Source organism: Echinops telfairi, unplaced genomic scaffold (assembly GCF_000313985.2).
Source record: "Echinops telfairi isolate 266 unplaced genomic scaffold, ASM31398v2 ScPeMD7_1;HRSCAF=3_0, whole genome shotgun sequence".
In the NCBI taxonomy this organism is placed as follows: domain Eukaryota; kingdom Metazoa; phylum Chordata; class Mammalia; order Afrosoricida; family Tenrecidae; genus Echinops; species Echinops telfairi.
In genome coordinates, this window is record NW_022103896.1 from 91,427,067 (window position 1) to 91,442,836 (window position 15,770).

General features: G+C 37.1%; 1 protein-coding gene across 1 annotated transcript in view; it reads right to left on the reverse strand.

The window, feature by feature from the left end:
- PTPDC1 (protein tyrosine phosphatase domain containing 1) overlaps positions 1–15,770 on the reverse strand; it is a 64,036-nt gene that overhangs the window by 26,838 nt on the left and 21,428 nt on the right. The window contains exons 2-6 of the mRNA XM_045287578.1: positions 10,897–11,068; positions 6,914–6,994; positions 6,600–6,718; positions 5,217–5,354; positions 2,153–3,405 (exon numbers count right to left, since the gene is read on the reverse strand). Of these exons, the coding sequence (XP_045143513.1) occupies positions 2,153–3,405; positions 5,217–5,354; positions 6,600–6,718; positions 6,914–6,994; positions 10,897–11,068 (1,763 nt within the window). The remainder of the gene's footprint in view (positions 1–2,152; positions 3,406–5,216; positions 5,355–6,599; positions 6,719–6,913; positions 6,995–10,896; positions 11,069–15,770) is intronic.

A 15,770-nucleotide genomic window follows, 5' to 3' on the forward strand; every position in this document is an offset into this window, starting at 1 on the left:
GATTGTGAAAAGGGTTGTATGAGCCCCTAATAAAATGATTTAAAAAATAAAAATTAAATTAAAAAAATTAATTAAAAAGACCAGGCTTACTAATAGGATATAGACTGCTGAGAGCTCCGAGACTATGGCTTTTAGTCAGTCTTTAGGTCTGGAAATGAATTCACCCCATGGCTCAATTTTCAGCCAAACAGTAGACAGGTCTATAAAGGGAACAATAACATTAGGTAAGAACACCTTAGAATAATAATCAACCATTTGAGGTAAAAGTACAGCATTTACCCAAGACAAAGTTCAGAAAGGTTAGGAAAGAAGGAAGTATAGAAATAGGAAACGGAATTAGTGGGTTAAGTGCTGTTAAATTGAAAGGATTGATATGAGTAACAAAACAAAGTAGATGTCAAGTGTTGAATGGAAAACTGATCTGCTCTGTAAACCATTACTCAATTCCCATTAAAAAATTTTTAAAGACACTCTTAAGAAAATGAAAAGATATCTCACAAAATGTGATCAAATATTTTCAAGTCATATACATGATAAGGGAATAGTATCCAGAATATTATATAAATAACTCTCACAACTTAATAAAAGATTACTAAATCATTCAATTGAAAAACAGGAAAATTACTTGAGTAGTCATTTCTCCAAAAGAAGGTATAAAAATGGCCAAATAATCCATGAAAAGATGTTCACGGTCAGTAGTTGTCATTGTTGCTGAGTGTCATCAAGCCAAGTCTGATGGATTTATAGTGAGCTCATGTGACAGAGTAGACTTACTCCTACTGTAAGATGGACTATATTCTTTAGGGAACTGGTTTTTATCCTACAGAGGTGCTCAAAGTGTGAACTTCCAAGCTTTCAGTTAGCATCTGGATGTTTATTATACCAACCAAACCAAACCCAAACCAAACTCACTGCCATTGAGTTGATTCTGACTCATAGAGATCCTATAGGACAGGGTAGAAAGGGTAGAACTGCCTCTGTGCGTTTCCAAGGCTGTAACTCTTCATGAGAGTAGAAAGTCTCACCTGGTGATTTCCAACTACTGACCTTGAGGTTAGCTGCCCAACTCATAACCCACTATGCCACCAGGGCTCCTTAATTAATCATTAATGAAAAACAAATCAAAACCACAGAGCTACTACCTCATGCCTATGAGGAAGTCTATCACATAAAAAAAGAAAACAGAAGCCCAGAATGCTGGTGAAAATGTGGAGAAATTGAAACCGTTGTCCATGGACAGTAGGAATCTAAAATGGCTCAGCTGTATGAAAACACTTTGGGGGCCTTTTGGAAAGCTAAACAGAATGATCAGAATGAAGAAGAGTTCTATTCCTAAGTATATACACGCAAGGATTGGAGCTGGGATTTACTCTTTACTATAGGGTTATTCACAAGAGCCAAAAGATGGAAACACGTCGTGGCCTTCAAGAGATGAATAAACAAAATGGGACACACACACACACACACACACACACACATGTGCGTGCACGAATAGTATGCAAACATAAAAAAGGAATGAAGTTCATGGACATGGGTGGACTTTAAAGATATTATGCAAATTGAACTAAACCGAATGCCAAAACAAATATTCTATGATTCTATTTATAAGAACTAAAACTCACAGCCATTGAGTCAATGCTGACTGACAGCGACTTCTTGTGGGTTTCCAAGACTGTAACTCTTTATGGGAGTAGAAAGCCCAGTCTTTCTCCCGAAGAGCTGCTGGTGGTTTTGAACTGCCAACCATGTAGACCACTACAGTCTACCAGGGCTCTTATATGAGGTATCTGAAATAGGAAAATTCATAGAGACAGAAGTAGAACTAGAGTTGAAGGCACTAGCGGTGGCGGGGAAGGAGACGTGGGGAGTTAGGGTTAAACGAGTACAGCGTTTCCATGGGAGATGATGACAAAGACCTGGAAACAAAAAGGGGTGATATTTATCCAACACTAGGAATGCTCCTAATGTCACTGAATGGACCTTCAAACTGGTTAAAACGGCCAGTTTTACACTCATCTAAATGTTCATAATGTTACCATAAAAACTAAGAAACTATCATATTATACAAATGTCTTTAGATTTCTGAAAAAATTAATTTGAGGAAATTTATGAATTTTGCTCACATACACACAATTAAATGAAATACAAATACCTGCCACGTTTCTACTTTCTTTTTCATTTCTTCCTTTTCTAAAAACTCATTTAAATTTGCCAAGGCTTTAGCTGCCAGTATTCTCCTTCTTTCAACATTCAATTCAGATTGCAAAACAATCTGAGAAGCTACTTCAACTTGATTTTTGCTCTCTTTGCTTTCATATCCAACAGGGAATTTCACTTTAGGAATAGAGCCATTGTCCAGAGAGGGGCAATAAATTCCACCATCCATCAGGATGGGCTTCTGGCCCCAACTGCCATGAGTTTCACAGTGGTCCACTTGCTGGTGAGAATGGCTTGGCTCCTTATAAATATTTGACAAATTGGGTATACCTGGTTCTCCAGGGTTATATACATTTGTGACACCTGAAGAAAAAGTTCTACTCCGCTGTACTTCCTTTGAAACATTTCTTTTTTGGAAAAGTGCTAATTCATCATCTTTGAGTTCTTCCAAGCTTCCAAACTTAGCCTGATTGCAGAAAGAAAAAGTATTGCATATCAGAGTTTCTTTATTTACGTTTAGGTGTGGAGACTGTGGAGCATAACAATTGCTTGTGGCTTTCTGCTGCTTTATGTTATGGCAAAGCGAGACTTGGGTCGGCACTGTCCATGGAGTCACACCCTGTTCCCAAAGTAATTCTGCCCGCTTTAAATCTGAGTCACTGTAGCTGAGCCGCCTTTTAAAAGGAGTCAGTGGTTGAAGACATTCAATGTTCCACCTCTTCCAAAGAGGATCCGGTTCTTGCTCATTAGAAAGAATGACATCCTGATTTTCAAAAGCTGTTACTGCTGCCATGGGAGTATAAGGGACCGAGGCATCACTGCTACGCCTTATTAATTCTTTATCCAGTTGCACTGTGACCACCTCAGAAACTGTTTTTTTAATTTCAGCACAGAGGTCTGGGACTTCTAACACTTCTGTCTTCTCTACTGGTCTGTTTTCAGCTAAGTCCACCAGTAATTTGCAGACAAGGTGAACAATTTTTGGCACGTATTTTAGAAGCCGTGCTTCATAACCATGAAGGAGATGACGCTGGCGAATTAGATATTGAGGTAAGGTGACAGCATGTGCTTTGGGATCACAACAAGAAAATATATTGCGAAGAGGAATCAAAAACTGTGCAAACTCCCTTACACATAGTAGTTGTCCTCTAGTTTGTATGGAATTGGGTCGCTTTGCTCGAACAAATATAATTGCTTGGTCAGCAGTCATTCTCGTTGCAAATACTAAGTAACATGCTATTAAAACACCTAAAAAGTGAAGAAGAGAAGATTAAAGTGAGAAAAAGTATGCTTTTATTTATTACTCTTTGATGATTTAATAACTGAATATGATAAAGTCATAAATATGGGAAAATTTATAATTATAATTTTTGTATCTTTTATTTAGGTGTTTATCATTGCTTAAAAGTTTATCTATTTTCTGTCTATAGGGCACCCTGTTCTTGTGACAAAGAACTTTTAGACTGCATTAGTCGTCTCTTGGATGGAGGAGATTATCTGAACCTATATTTTAAACTCAGTTTCAATACGGAAGAGAGTAAATTCTACTTCTATTTTCCTGTTTGAACGGTACTTGAAAATTTTCACCAAGTCTATACACTCTATGTGTTTGTAACTCTTCCCCTGCCCTATTACCATCTTCATCATCAATTGATGGCACATACTAGCCTAGAATTCTCCCTGGCATTGGAAGACTTTTTATTTTTACTGGTCATTCTTCTTCCAGACTTGTACCTATGCTAATTTGCATTTTTCTCCAGACTATTTAGCTATATGATATTATGAAAGCCAACCATAATAACCAGTTTTATATGTAATAATATGTGTTTGTTAATATCAAGTAAAAATTATTAAAAAGTAATTTGACTAAAACATAATAATTAATATAAAATTAAAAGGCAAATCCTTTTGGTATGTTCATAATTTATCAGGTTTGTGAGTATCTTGTTACATCTGAAAATTACATGTTCCTCAGTCCACTGTATTGTTAGTTGAGTTTGAGTCAATAGGGTGTAAATTATAAATATAACTTATCTGGAGTGCTATAAGGTGAAAGGGAGGCGAAATGAATGTCCACCAGTCAGATGAGCAAGGTTAATGGTTCCAACGAAACAATTGCTCAGTAGGATAAAGATGAGGGTGCCCGCACTCAATACAGCCTATAGAGTGTCACTCAAAAACCCTATAGAGATAGTGTCACTATGAGCAGAAATTGACTTGATGGCAATGGTTTGGGTTGAGCTGTAATCTCCAAGAAATCCAGATTTCAGTTCAACCTTAATAGTTACTACCTTGGTCAGAATGAAATCTGTATCAGAGGGATTCATAAGCACGTGGATACTCTATAGATAGGAATTGAGCATCAGTTATTTGGATGTATGAGACAACAAGGTAGATTTTAACTCTAACTTTATATTTGCTTCAATCAGCATGGTAATGAGATTATCCTTAATTTTAAAGTAAAATAAGTGTTTTTTTAAATAAGGGATTTTTATGTAGAACTCTAGACACAGACTATTCTTCACAAGTAAATCCTTATACCTGGATTTAAATATTGGCCCTGCTAATTACTACACATAGCAAATTACTTAACTGCTCTCAAAGTCAGTGTTTTACTCACAGCGTTCTTACAGATTTCTAAAGACAGAAGATATAAAATAATAAGTGAAATAATGCTTGCTATTTTCATTAATATTTCTGTTGAGATAAATTATAGTTTTAAAGTACATTACACTTTAAAATGAGGTGTTTGAAATTTACTTTACTTTAAAGAGAATTAGAAAATCAGTTATCCTCTATTTTGCTTTAGAGGCTCTTCTGTTACTACATATGATGCGTTTTCAGCTCTAAGTTATTCAAGAAAACTTAAATGAATATCTTCTATAATCACTGTAACTAAATACTTAAGATACTTCAAATATAATTGATTTACTTCTTCCTTTTGACTCCAAAGCGTTGGTAGAATTTTGAAAAATACTTATCATGTACAATTAAAAAATATATATTATCCCTTATATATTTGAATATATCTGTAAGAAAAACCTACTACAACAATTTACCTGTTCGACCAAGCCCTGCATGACAATGAATAGTGACCCTTCCTTCCTGTAAGGCAAACGCCATCACCTTCACCATATCCAAGATCGTAGTAAGAGATGCGACACCATAATCCTTCCATCCGAAGTTGTAGAAATAAACTGGAGATTGAAAAAAATAAAAGAAAAAATCAAGATATAGAAAAAGTACTTGCACAGATATTTGAAGAAAAGTAGTGAATTCACAAAAGGTACAAAACTATAAGGCAAGTTATTTCAGTGGGTACAAACAAATCTAAAAAGATAGGCCTTTTACATTTCAACTACGTTCATTGTTAATGATTCTTACACAGCACATTCTATATTATTTAAGATATTTCTTTCTGAAACCGAGCCAAAATGAATTATGGCAGCATATACATAAAATTATAAATTAATAAAATGGATGATCTACAGAAGGGGGAAAAATAGAAGAAAATAATTGTGCATGGAGACATAGATAAATGACTGAAGGTCAGATATTTCACATAGTTAAAAAATAGATTTCTTTACAAAGCTCCTGTAAATGAAAGAGGATCTAAAACTGTTACATTAAGCATCACAATGGGTGTCCCTAGATAGCAGAATTTTGCAACAGTAATAGTATATAGTCCTTAATTCCACTCCTGACTGCCAATTTTAAGCTGTGTCATTTTGGGTAAGTCAGTTTAACTCGTCAAGCCTCTGTAGCCTTATATGATGTATAGTAGAAATAACAACACAAATGCTTTAAATGTAATCATGACATCTGGCATACTATAGACACTGTTGGTTGTGTTAACCCAAAGTGGGTGGTCTCTTTCCCACACTTCTGTCACAGAAAACAAGCAATCTGTACTTTCAACACACTATCGAAGAAAAAAGATAGCATTATTTACAGTCATTTTCTATGAGCCCTACTACTGTGCAATAAGCTTTGATGCCAACATCTTTAACTTAAAGGAGCCTCTGGTGGTGTAGTGGGTTACTCTTTGGGATGCTAACTACAAGGTCAGCGATTCAAATCCACTAGTCACTCTGTGGGAGAAAAGTGAGGATGTCTATTCCTGCAGAGCAGTCATTCTCAACCTTCCTAATGCCGGGACCCTTCAGGACAGTTCCTCATGTTGTGGCGACCCCCCAACCATAAAATTATTTTGGTTGCTACTTCATAACTGTAATTTTGCTACTGTTAAGAATCGAGCGACTCGTGTGAAAGGGTCGTGCTGTAGAGATTCACAGTCTTGTAAATCCTAAGGAGCAATTCTACACTGTCACTATGAGTCAGAATTGATTTGATGACAGCAGGTTTTAGATTTAGAGCAGAGCAGCAGTCTCTAAATGCTGTCCTTGGTAATTCAGGAAGAGGAGCAGCGGGAAGGAACTTACTCCCAGCTTCCATGAAAGCTTCAGGTAGATAAGTGAAACCACTCTCTTGTTCCAGAGGGCTCCCACAGCTAGCATGCTCACCAGGACGCTGGAGGTTAATGACTGTTTTTATGCCACAGCTTAAAGAAAAAAGAAAAAAAATTAGTCTTATTGGGAGCTGGTTTTAAAAACATTATTTTCAAAATATTAATTTTATGTGAAATAAACTCTTTATTGTCTATGATTGAAACCTTCATTTGAAGTCAAAAGCAATGACAGAAAAATCACATGAGTTAGTTTCTTTACCGCCATGCATGAACCAGGAAAGTATTTACCTTTGGAACTGCTCGATGATGTGGTACTTTTCAATGAGTTTGGTAGATGGGCGAGCCATGGCGAGTATGTTTTCAGTGACCCTGCAAGTGCGGGAGGAGGGCTGATGAGATTCACACATCCCAGACCTCTAGCTCTCGAGGGCAAGGCAGCAAGCCCTCCTTTTTGTTTTCAATGCCTCTGCAAGACAACAATCTTCTTATACAAGTCTCACTGCAGTTTAACACCATAACTGCAGCTGTAACAAACACTGGCTTAGAAAATCTGAAAAAATGGAAGGGAATTAAGTAGTTGGGGATTCTAGCCATGTGTTTTCCAGGACTCAACCGGTTATCGCAGGCATGATGGAGAAACGTCAGCTGGGGGCAAATGATTAGAATTAGTTATCCAAGATCAGCGACTAGATGAAGAGGGCTGACCGGGAGGCATTTTTATTTACAAAATTGCCTGAACCCATTACCAGCTGTGCTAAATGAGGATAATGATGTCTGCCTCATAGGGTCTGTGTAAGAATTAAATATGATGTGGATGCAAATTCTTTAACACCAAATCCTAACATTCAGTAATGAATATATGCTGTTATAGACACTTAGCAAAATATACATGCTTTGGAATTAGTTGAGCCTGGCTTCAAAGTGCAGACTTTGCTACTTTATAGCTGAGCAGAAAATTACCATGGGCCTTAATTACTTCATCAGTAAAATAGCATTAGTAGGACCTACTTCACGGAAATTTTGTGAAGGTAAGAGGTAATAATGTAAAGTACTTAGTGCATGGCTTGTAGCCAAATGGATGTCTACTGAATAAATGAATGGACAAAGAGGCTTAATAAATGGCTGTCATGCTCATTAGGGGTCTAGCTTTCCTATGTTCTGTTCAAAATTGTCATTACTGGCATGGTGGAAGATATGTTTATAAGAAGTTAGTTAGAGCATGTGAAGCTGTGAAGAATAATAGAGACATTACACTACAGAGAGGATACACAAATATTCTTCCCCTGGGGGAAGCAGCGGAGTGGCTACAATTTAACAGGAGTAACTGTCTGAGAATTCTAAATCTGAAAAAAAAATTCTAAATCTGAGTAGTACTTAGTATAACTTAAAAGCAACAGAGGTGGAAAAAGATTAAAGGGCATAGTCAACAACAAACCAAAAATATCCATGTGACTTTAGCTGCATTATTAGAAATTTACTTGTCTGACTGTCCCTCGGGAATACTGTTTACTTCTTTATTCCATTCTATAGAAAAGTAAGTGATTAGCTAGAATACAATCTGAAAACAATGAAGGTGGGCCTCAACAATTAGCAATCACTATAGATGTGCCCAGTAAATTCAACACGTCAAAGTTCAGATTGCAAGTTAGACAAGTTGGTCAAAAAATTACCTTGGTGGATTTAAAAAAATTATTATTAAATCATTTTGTTGGGGGGTCTTACAGGTCTTATCACAATCCATACATCCATCCATTGTGTCAAGCACATTTGTACATATATTGCCATCATTTTCAAAACATTTTCTTTCTACTTGAGCCCTTGATATCAGCTCCTTTCCCCCCCTCCCCAATGAATCCTCAATAAATGATAAATTATTGTTATTTTCATATCTTATAACATCTGCTATCTTCTTTCACCCACTTTTCTGTTGTTCATCCCCCTGGGGTGGTGGTGGTGGTGATGCTATATATAAATCATTGTGATCAATTTCCCCTTTCTCCCCCTACCTTCTGCTTACCCACCTGGTATCTCTATTCTAATTATTTGTCCTGAGGGATTTATTTGCCTTGGATTCCCTGTGTTTTGGGGTCTTATCTGTAGCAGTGTACATGTTGTGGTCTAGTCAGATTTGTAAGGTCTAATTGAGGTCATGATAGTGTGGTGGAGGAAGCATTAAAGAACTAGAGGAAAGTTGTATGCTTCATTGGTGCTACACTGCGCCCTAACTGGCTCGTCTCTTCCTTGTGACCCTTCTGTAAGGGGATGTCCAATTGTTGACAGATGGGCTGTGAGTCTCCACTTCACACACCCCCTCATTCACATTGATATGATTTTTTGTTCTGGGTCTTAGATGCCTGATACCTGATCCCATCAACACCTCATGATCACACAGGCTGGGGTGCTTCTTCCATGTGGACTTTGCTGCTTCTCAGATGGCCGCTTGTTTATCTTTAAGCTTTTAAGACCCCAGATGCTATATCTTTTTATAGCCGGGCACCATCAGCTTTGTTTGCCACATTTGCTTATGCACCCATTTGTCTTCAGCGATCATGTCAGGGAAGGTGAGCATCCCAGAATGCCAGATTATTAGAACAAAGTGTTCTTGCATTGAGGGAGTAGTTGAGTCAAGGCCCAATGTCCGTGTAAGTACACAGATCTATTTCCCTATTGTTATATATAAATATATTTACATATGTACAAGCCCATATTTAGACCTCTATAAATGTCCTTTGTCTACTAGTTCTTTCCTCTATTTCCTTTTATTTACCTCTTGTCCCACTATCATGTTTGGGCTTCATTCGGATTTCAGTAATTCCTCGCAATTACATTGCCCTTGATTAAGCCCCATTAGGCATCCTACACCCTTCTCTCCATCGATTTTAGTTCACTTGTTGTTCCCTTGTCCCTAGGTTGGTTGACCACCCACCCTTCCTTTCTCCCACTTCCCCCTCTCCTGTGTGCCCCAAGAACCATTGGTCCTGTTGTTTTCTCTTCCAAATTGTTTATCCCTTGGTGGATTCTTGTATAAAATGATGCACAAATTAAAACCAAAACAACAAACTCACTGCCATTGAGCCGATTCACTCATTCTTTAAACAGTGAATTCCTCCAAGTGCATCTGAAATGTGATATGATTTATCAGAATTTTTTCAGAGATGTCAACACATTAAAAAAGGTAATGCTTCACTTATTTGAACCTCAATTTAGTGTGCTAAACAGTTTTTTTAAACAAATTGAAGGCTGGTGGTAACCCTGCAACAAGCCAAGACTATCAACACCATCTTTTCCCCCAACAACACGTGCGCACTTTTTGTCTCTGTTGCATTTTGATAATTCTTAAAATATTTCAAACTTTTAAATAATGTATTCCACACTTAATAGACTACAGAATAGCATGAACATAACTTTGATCTGTTTTGGAAAACCTAAGAATTCATGTGACTTGCTTTATCGTGGTTATTTGCTTTACTGTAATTGTCTGCAATAAAATGACTTCAATATCTCTGAGGCATGCTTGTGCCTGGCTTGTTTATTATTAGGTGCTGTTGAGTCAGTTGTGACAACACAGCAATCCCCTGTGCAACAGAACGAAACACTGCCTGAACTTGCGCCATCCTCACAGTTATTGCTAAGTTTAAGCCACTTGTTGCCGCTACTGTGTCAATCCTATTAAATAATAAAAAGCAAAATAAACAAATAAATAAAAAGCAGTATGACTGAAAATACTGACTTTAATACTACCTAGAGACAATAACAGGGTAAGCCACCATTTATTGTCCACTAAACTGATAATTTTTGCCAGTTCTATTAGGATAGACTAAGTATATTTGTGTAAAAATGTTTTCCTTTTATATTAAATACAGTTACAAGATAAAAATGAGGCTAAAATTACCTACTGAAAAAATTTAAAAGATACTTATCTACCTCATACATTCTTAAATTTATAGCAGAACATCCTTATTATTTGTAGCAATTTATGAAATTTAAGTTATCTAAAGTACTCATTTCTTTAAGACACTGTACAAAGACCATTTCCCTTAAACATGTTTTATTTCCATTTTAAAGACAAAGCAATTAAGATTCAGAATGGTTGTGTGAGTAGCCCAGGGTCACACAGCTTCTAAAGTGGCAAACCCAGGGTTAAAGGCAAGATACTCTGACTCTTATACTTTCTTCCACATCTCTCTGCCTCCCAGCGTTACAGATATTTTCACTCCTGGATCCTACTCAGCATTAGAGGGTTTCTCTGGAGGACTAGCAGGGTCAATTACCAGGATGAGTACACCCCCTTTATAGCTTGCTCCTGATCACTCCAGCGGGCTGGGTTTTCATACTTGCAGGCTCTACCACCACATGTCATGGAACAGGCCACATGTCCAGGAATGACGTGTCGTAAACGTTCCCCAACTTTCGTGTACCGCGGTGTGGGACGTCCTGAATTTCCTAGAAATATAAAGAAGGAAAGATTCAAAATGCTATTCTTCAAATGGCATTTTAACATGGGAAAAATGTTTCCATTTAGCTCAGTATTTCAGATGATGGACCAGTTCTAAAGTCCTTTCATTTTGTCACGAATAAAACAGTTTCCTTTTTATCAAAAGTATATCTTAATATAATAATCTTCATACATTATATTGAGAATAAGGAGAAGCTATAATTATACCTGTAGTTACTTTGTGAGTTACATTTATAATAAAACCCTTCAAAAGAAGATGAACTTATCTCTTATATCTACTAAAATTCTCAGCATAGAAAACTGTAAAAAGTATAATACAGGTTTAACTGCTAAAGTCTATAAAGGTATAAACACAACACAACCCAGTCACTTTCCTTACATTTAAATACAATAGTGGAGCGATGTATAAGTGAACAAAGTTTTACTATTTCTCCCAGGGAAAATTGGCTTTCCCTCTGCACAACTGATGGAGGTTCAGCCACCATCACCCAAAGGAAGGATGGTGAGAACAGCTTGGTCATAGAGTTGCTATGCTGTAGCTCTACAGTCATAGCAGGGGGGGGCGGCTGATATGGAGAGATTTTGGCCTTGGAAAAAGATGCTTAAGTCCACCACAGAGTTTCTTGGGGGCTTATGCATGGTTACTTGGGGCTCTAAGGAGGAAAGAGAAGTAAAGTCCATTTCAACCCCCAGCCTGCTCAGAGTAAAAGTTATAATGATCAGGCTGTATGATCTATCAGCTATTCAGAAAAGACTGGTTTGTTTCCATGGTGATAAAGATCTAAATTCCCATTTAGGTCTGAAGAGGCAAAATACTATATTGATGAGTAGCATTTTGGAGAAATTGTTCCAATACAGATAAGAATAATCTGTACTTAAAATAGATTATTCCAAAATCAAGACTACTCTATTTTGTTTTTCAAATACACATAAGAGGTCTGTATGATACATACATCACCTTTTCACATATATTATAAGGCTTAGTTTCTGGATACTTTAGGATATAATCTCTTCTTTGGGACAGGGTAGATTTAAAAAGTTAATTTCATTAAAATGGGGTGTGCTGGACAACATAATATTTATTAAAATATAATTGAACTATTCATAACCAACACATTTTCTGTTTTTCCTTGGTACAACTATTAACAAATAAAGGTATCTGCAGGACTGATATATTGACCAGAGGTATTTAATTTTTAATTTTAAGAATATGAAAAATATAATTGTTGGTTATATGTTGATTTTGAAGGCTACAGTAATCATACTTCTCAAATAACAAAACCACAATTCTCTGCTTTTTGCTGCTGACTATGAAGAAAAAAGAAGCTTAAATAATGTCTTGGCAAGAACATATGCAGAAAAGTATGGTATTGTAAAAAGGAACTGGATGAGGGGGAGTTAGAAACTTGAGGATAAAGGGCATAAATAAATCAGAAAGTTTAACAATCATCCACTGTGCACATTATCCACCTCCTCCTCTGTAAATGTTAGATTGTGTACAGATGGAATTTCAGCCATGTGCAGACTGGAAGCAACTTACTACCACAGCAGTAAAGTTAAGTAAGCTCCTTTTAAAACCATTTTCCCCATTTTCAACAAATATTCATTTCGGTCATATAAGACAGGCAATAGAAGCCCAATTTGGTGCTCAAATTCCTCTTTTGTGTGTATGTGATTTAGTAGACTACAATGAAAAAAAACTTAAAAATGTAATCATTTCTGAAATATAACTTTCTTGCCTGGAGGAGTGATAAAAGAATACTTTGGACTAGCAGAAGTGATTACATGAGAGGAAAGACGAGAAGCAAAGGTGAGAAAGACAAATTGGAATCTGATGGTAGAAGGGCCTAAATGCTTACTAAGGAGTTGACTGGCTAATGAGGAGTGTTAGATAGCTGGCAAGTGTATGTGCTTCAGATTATGCTACATTCCAGAAGGTTAGCCCAGCCCAAGAGAAGCAAAAACCTAAAGCTTTTTTGTCTTATAAGACAACCTACGTAGGATAATGGTAGCATAGGGAGACTAAGGATGGATAGGGCTACTTCGGAGGCAGAGTGAGATGGATGCTGGTAGAAAGAAAGTTAGAGATAATTCTGCTTAATTCAAGCCATTAATGGTAGTTAACTAGGGGAGCCTTTGAGGTTAGAGAGAAAAATCAGCAAGTTCCATTTTATAAGTAAATTAAAAATTGCAACCAGGGAATCCCAGTCAGTTTGAAATACTTGCTTCGTGTTTGGAAAATTGAAACCTAAGGACATTTGCTGCTAAAGGAAAGTAAATGTGCCTGTGTTTTTAAGTTGACTGAAAGCTACTTGATGAGGGGTGGACGATGTTTCTGTACTCTGGTGGTCTGCTTGTTGATGTCATGTTGGAGGCCAGGCCATTGGTATTTTAGATACCAATGGTGGTCAGGTTTCAGCGGAGCTTCAAGAATAGGAGACAAGGCAGACACATTGTTATCTATTTCCAATCATTACCCAATGAGAACTCTATGGAACTCTATGGATTGAACAGAATATTGGTCAATATCATCTTGAAAGATGAGCCTCCTCAGTTGAATGGCACACAGTGCTCACACAAAATGGATTCAAGCACACAGTTCAGTACGACACAGTGTTTCACTCTATTGTACAGAAGGTTTCCATGAATCAGAGTCGACTGAACAGCAAACAAACTAATAAACTGTTTCATCATAATTTATCTAATCATTCCTTAATTGTTGGACTTTAGGCTATGATCAATGATTTCTATTTAGAAATTAAGACAGATTTTCAGAACTCTGGACATGAATCAATTCTGACTCAGTAATCTTATAAGACTGAAGAAAACTGCCTACCTAGGGTTCCCAAGGCTAAAATCCTTACAGGAGCAGAGTATTTTCTCCTGCTTCTTGGCTGGTGAACTAGAACCTTGAACTTTTCGGTAAGCAGCCAAGTGAGGTCATATACATCCAGTGCCACCAGAACTCCTTATTTTCTAAATAAAACTATTTTATTTTTGCTTCCCTCAGTAAATTCCTAGAGATCATTTGTTGTTGTTAGGCGCTGCTGAGTCTATTCCAATTCATAGGGACTATGGACAACAGAAAGACACATTGCTCAGATCTATGCCATCCTCACAATTGTTCTCCTATTTGAACCCATTGTTGCAGTCACTGTCTCATCTTGTCAAGCGTTTACCTCTTTTCATTGCCCTTCTACATTAGCAAGAATGATGCCTTTTTCCTCTTAATCCATGTACAAGTTTGGATCCAAGTACAATGTTCTGGAATTCCCATTCTTCTCACAGCTATCCATAGTTTGTTAAGATTCACACAGTCAAAAGTGTTTGCATAGCCAATTAAACGCAAGTAAACATCTCTCTGACATTCTCTGTTTTCAGGTCTCTCCTGATAACATGTCTAAAGTATGTGAGACGAAGCCTTGTCATCCTTGCTTCTGAGGAGTGTTCTGACTGTACTTCTTCCAAGACAGATTTGTTGGTCTTTTGGTAGCCATAGTACGGTTAATATTCTTCATCTGCACCATAATTCAACAGCATCAATTCTTCTTTGATCTTCCTCATTCAATGCCCAACTTTTACATGCATATGAGGCAAAAATACCATGGCTTGAGTCAGACACACCTTAGTCCTCAAAGTAACATCCTTGTTTTTCAACACATTAAAGAGGTCTAATGCAGCAGAGTTACCTAGTGCAATGAGTTGTTTGATCTCTTTAACTGCTACTTCCATGAGCCCTGATTATGGATTCAAGCAAGATGAATATTCTTGACAACTTCCATCTTTCCTCCATTTATCATGCTGTTACCTACTTGTACAGTTGTGAAGATTTTTTCCTTTACATTTAGCTTTAATCCGTACTGCAGGCTGCAATCCTTGATCTTCATCAGCAAGGGCTTCAAGTCCTCCTCACTTTCGGCAAGCAAGGTGGTGTCAACTGCATACCACAGGTTGTTAGTAAGCCTTCCTCCTGATGCCACATTCTTCTTTATATCACCCCACTGGTCTGGTCATTTGCTCAGCACACAGTTTGAATAAGTATGGTGAGAAGAAACAACTCAGAGGCACACCTTTCCTGACTTTAAACCACGTATTATTCCTTTGTTCTGTTCTTACAGTTCCTCTTAATCCATGTACAAGGCTCGATCCAAGTACCAAGTTCTGGAATTCCCATTCTTCTCATAGCTATCCATAGTTTGTTAAGATTCGCACAGTCAAAAGTGTTTGCATAGCCAATTAAACACAACTAACCAGCTTTCTGGCACTCTCTGTTTTCAGCCCAAATCCATCTGATATCAGCAATGATATTCCTTGCTTCACATTCTCTTCTAAATCTGGTCTGAATTTCTGGCAGCTCCCTCTCAATATATTGCTGTTGGATGATCTTCAGCAAACTTTTACTTATATGTGACCTTAATGATACTGTTCTGTAATTTGAGCTTTAAGTCACCTTTCTTTGGAATAGGTAAAAATATGGATCTCTTCCAGTCAGTTGGCTAAGTGGCTGCCTTCCAATTTTCTTAGTATATAGGATTGAGTGGTTTCAAAGCTTCATCAGCTTGTTGAACCATTTCAATTTGTATTCCATCAATTTGTGCAGCTTTGTTTTTGGATAATGCCTTCAGTGTAGTTGGACTTCTTCCTTTAGTACCATTGGCTCTTGACCGTATGTTATCTCTTGAAAAGGCG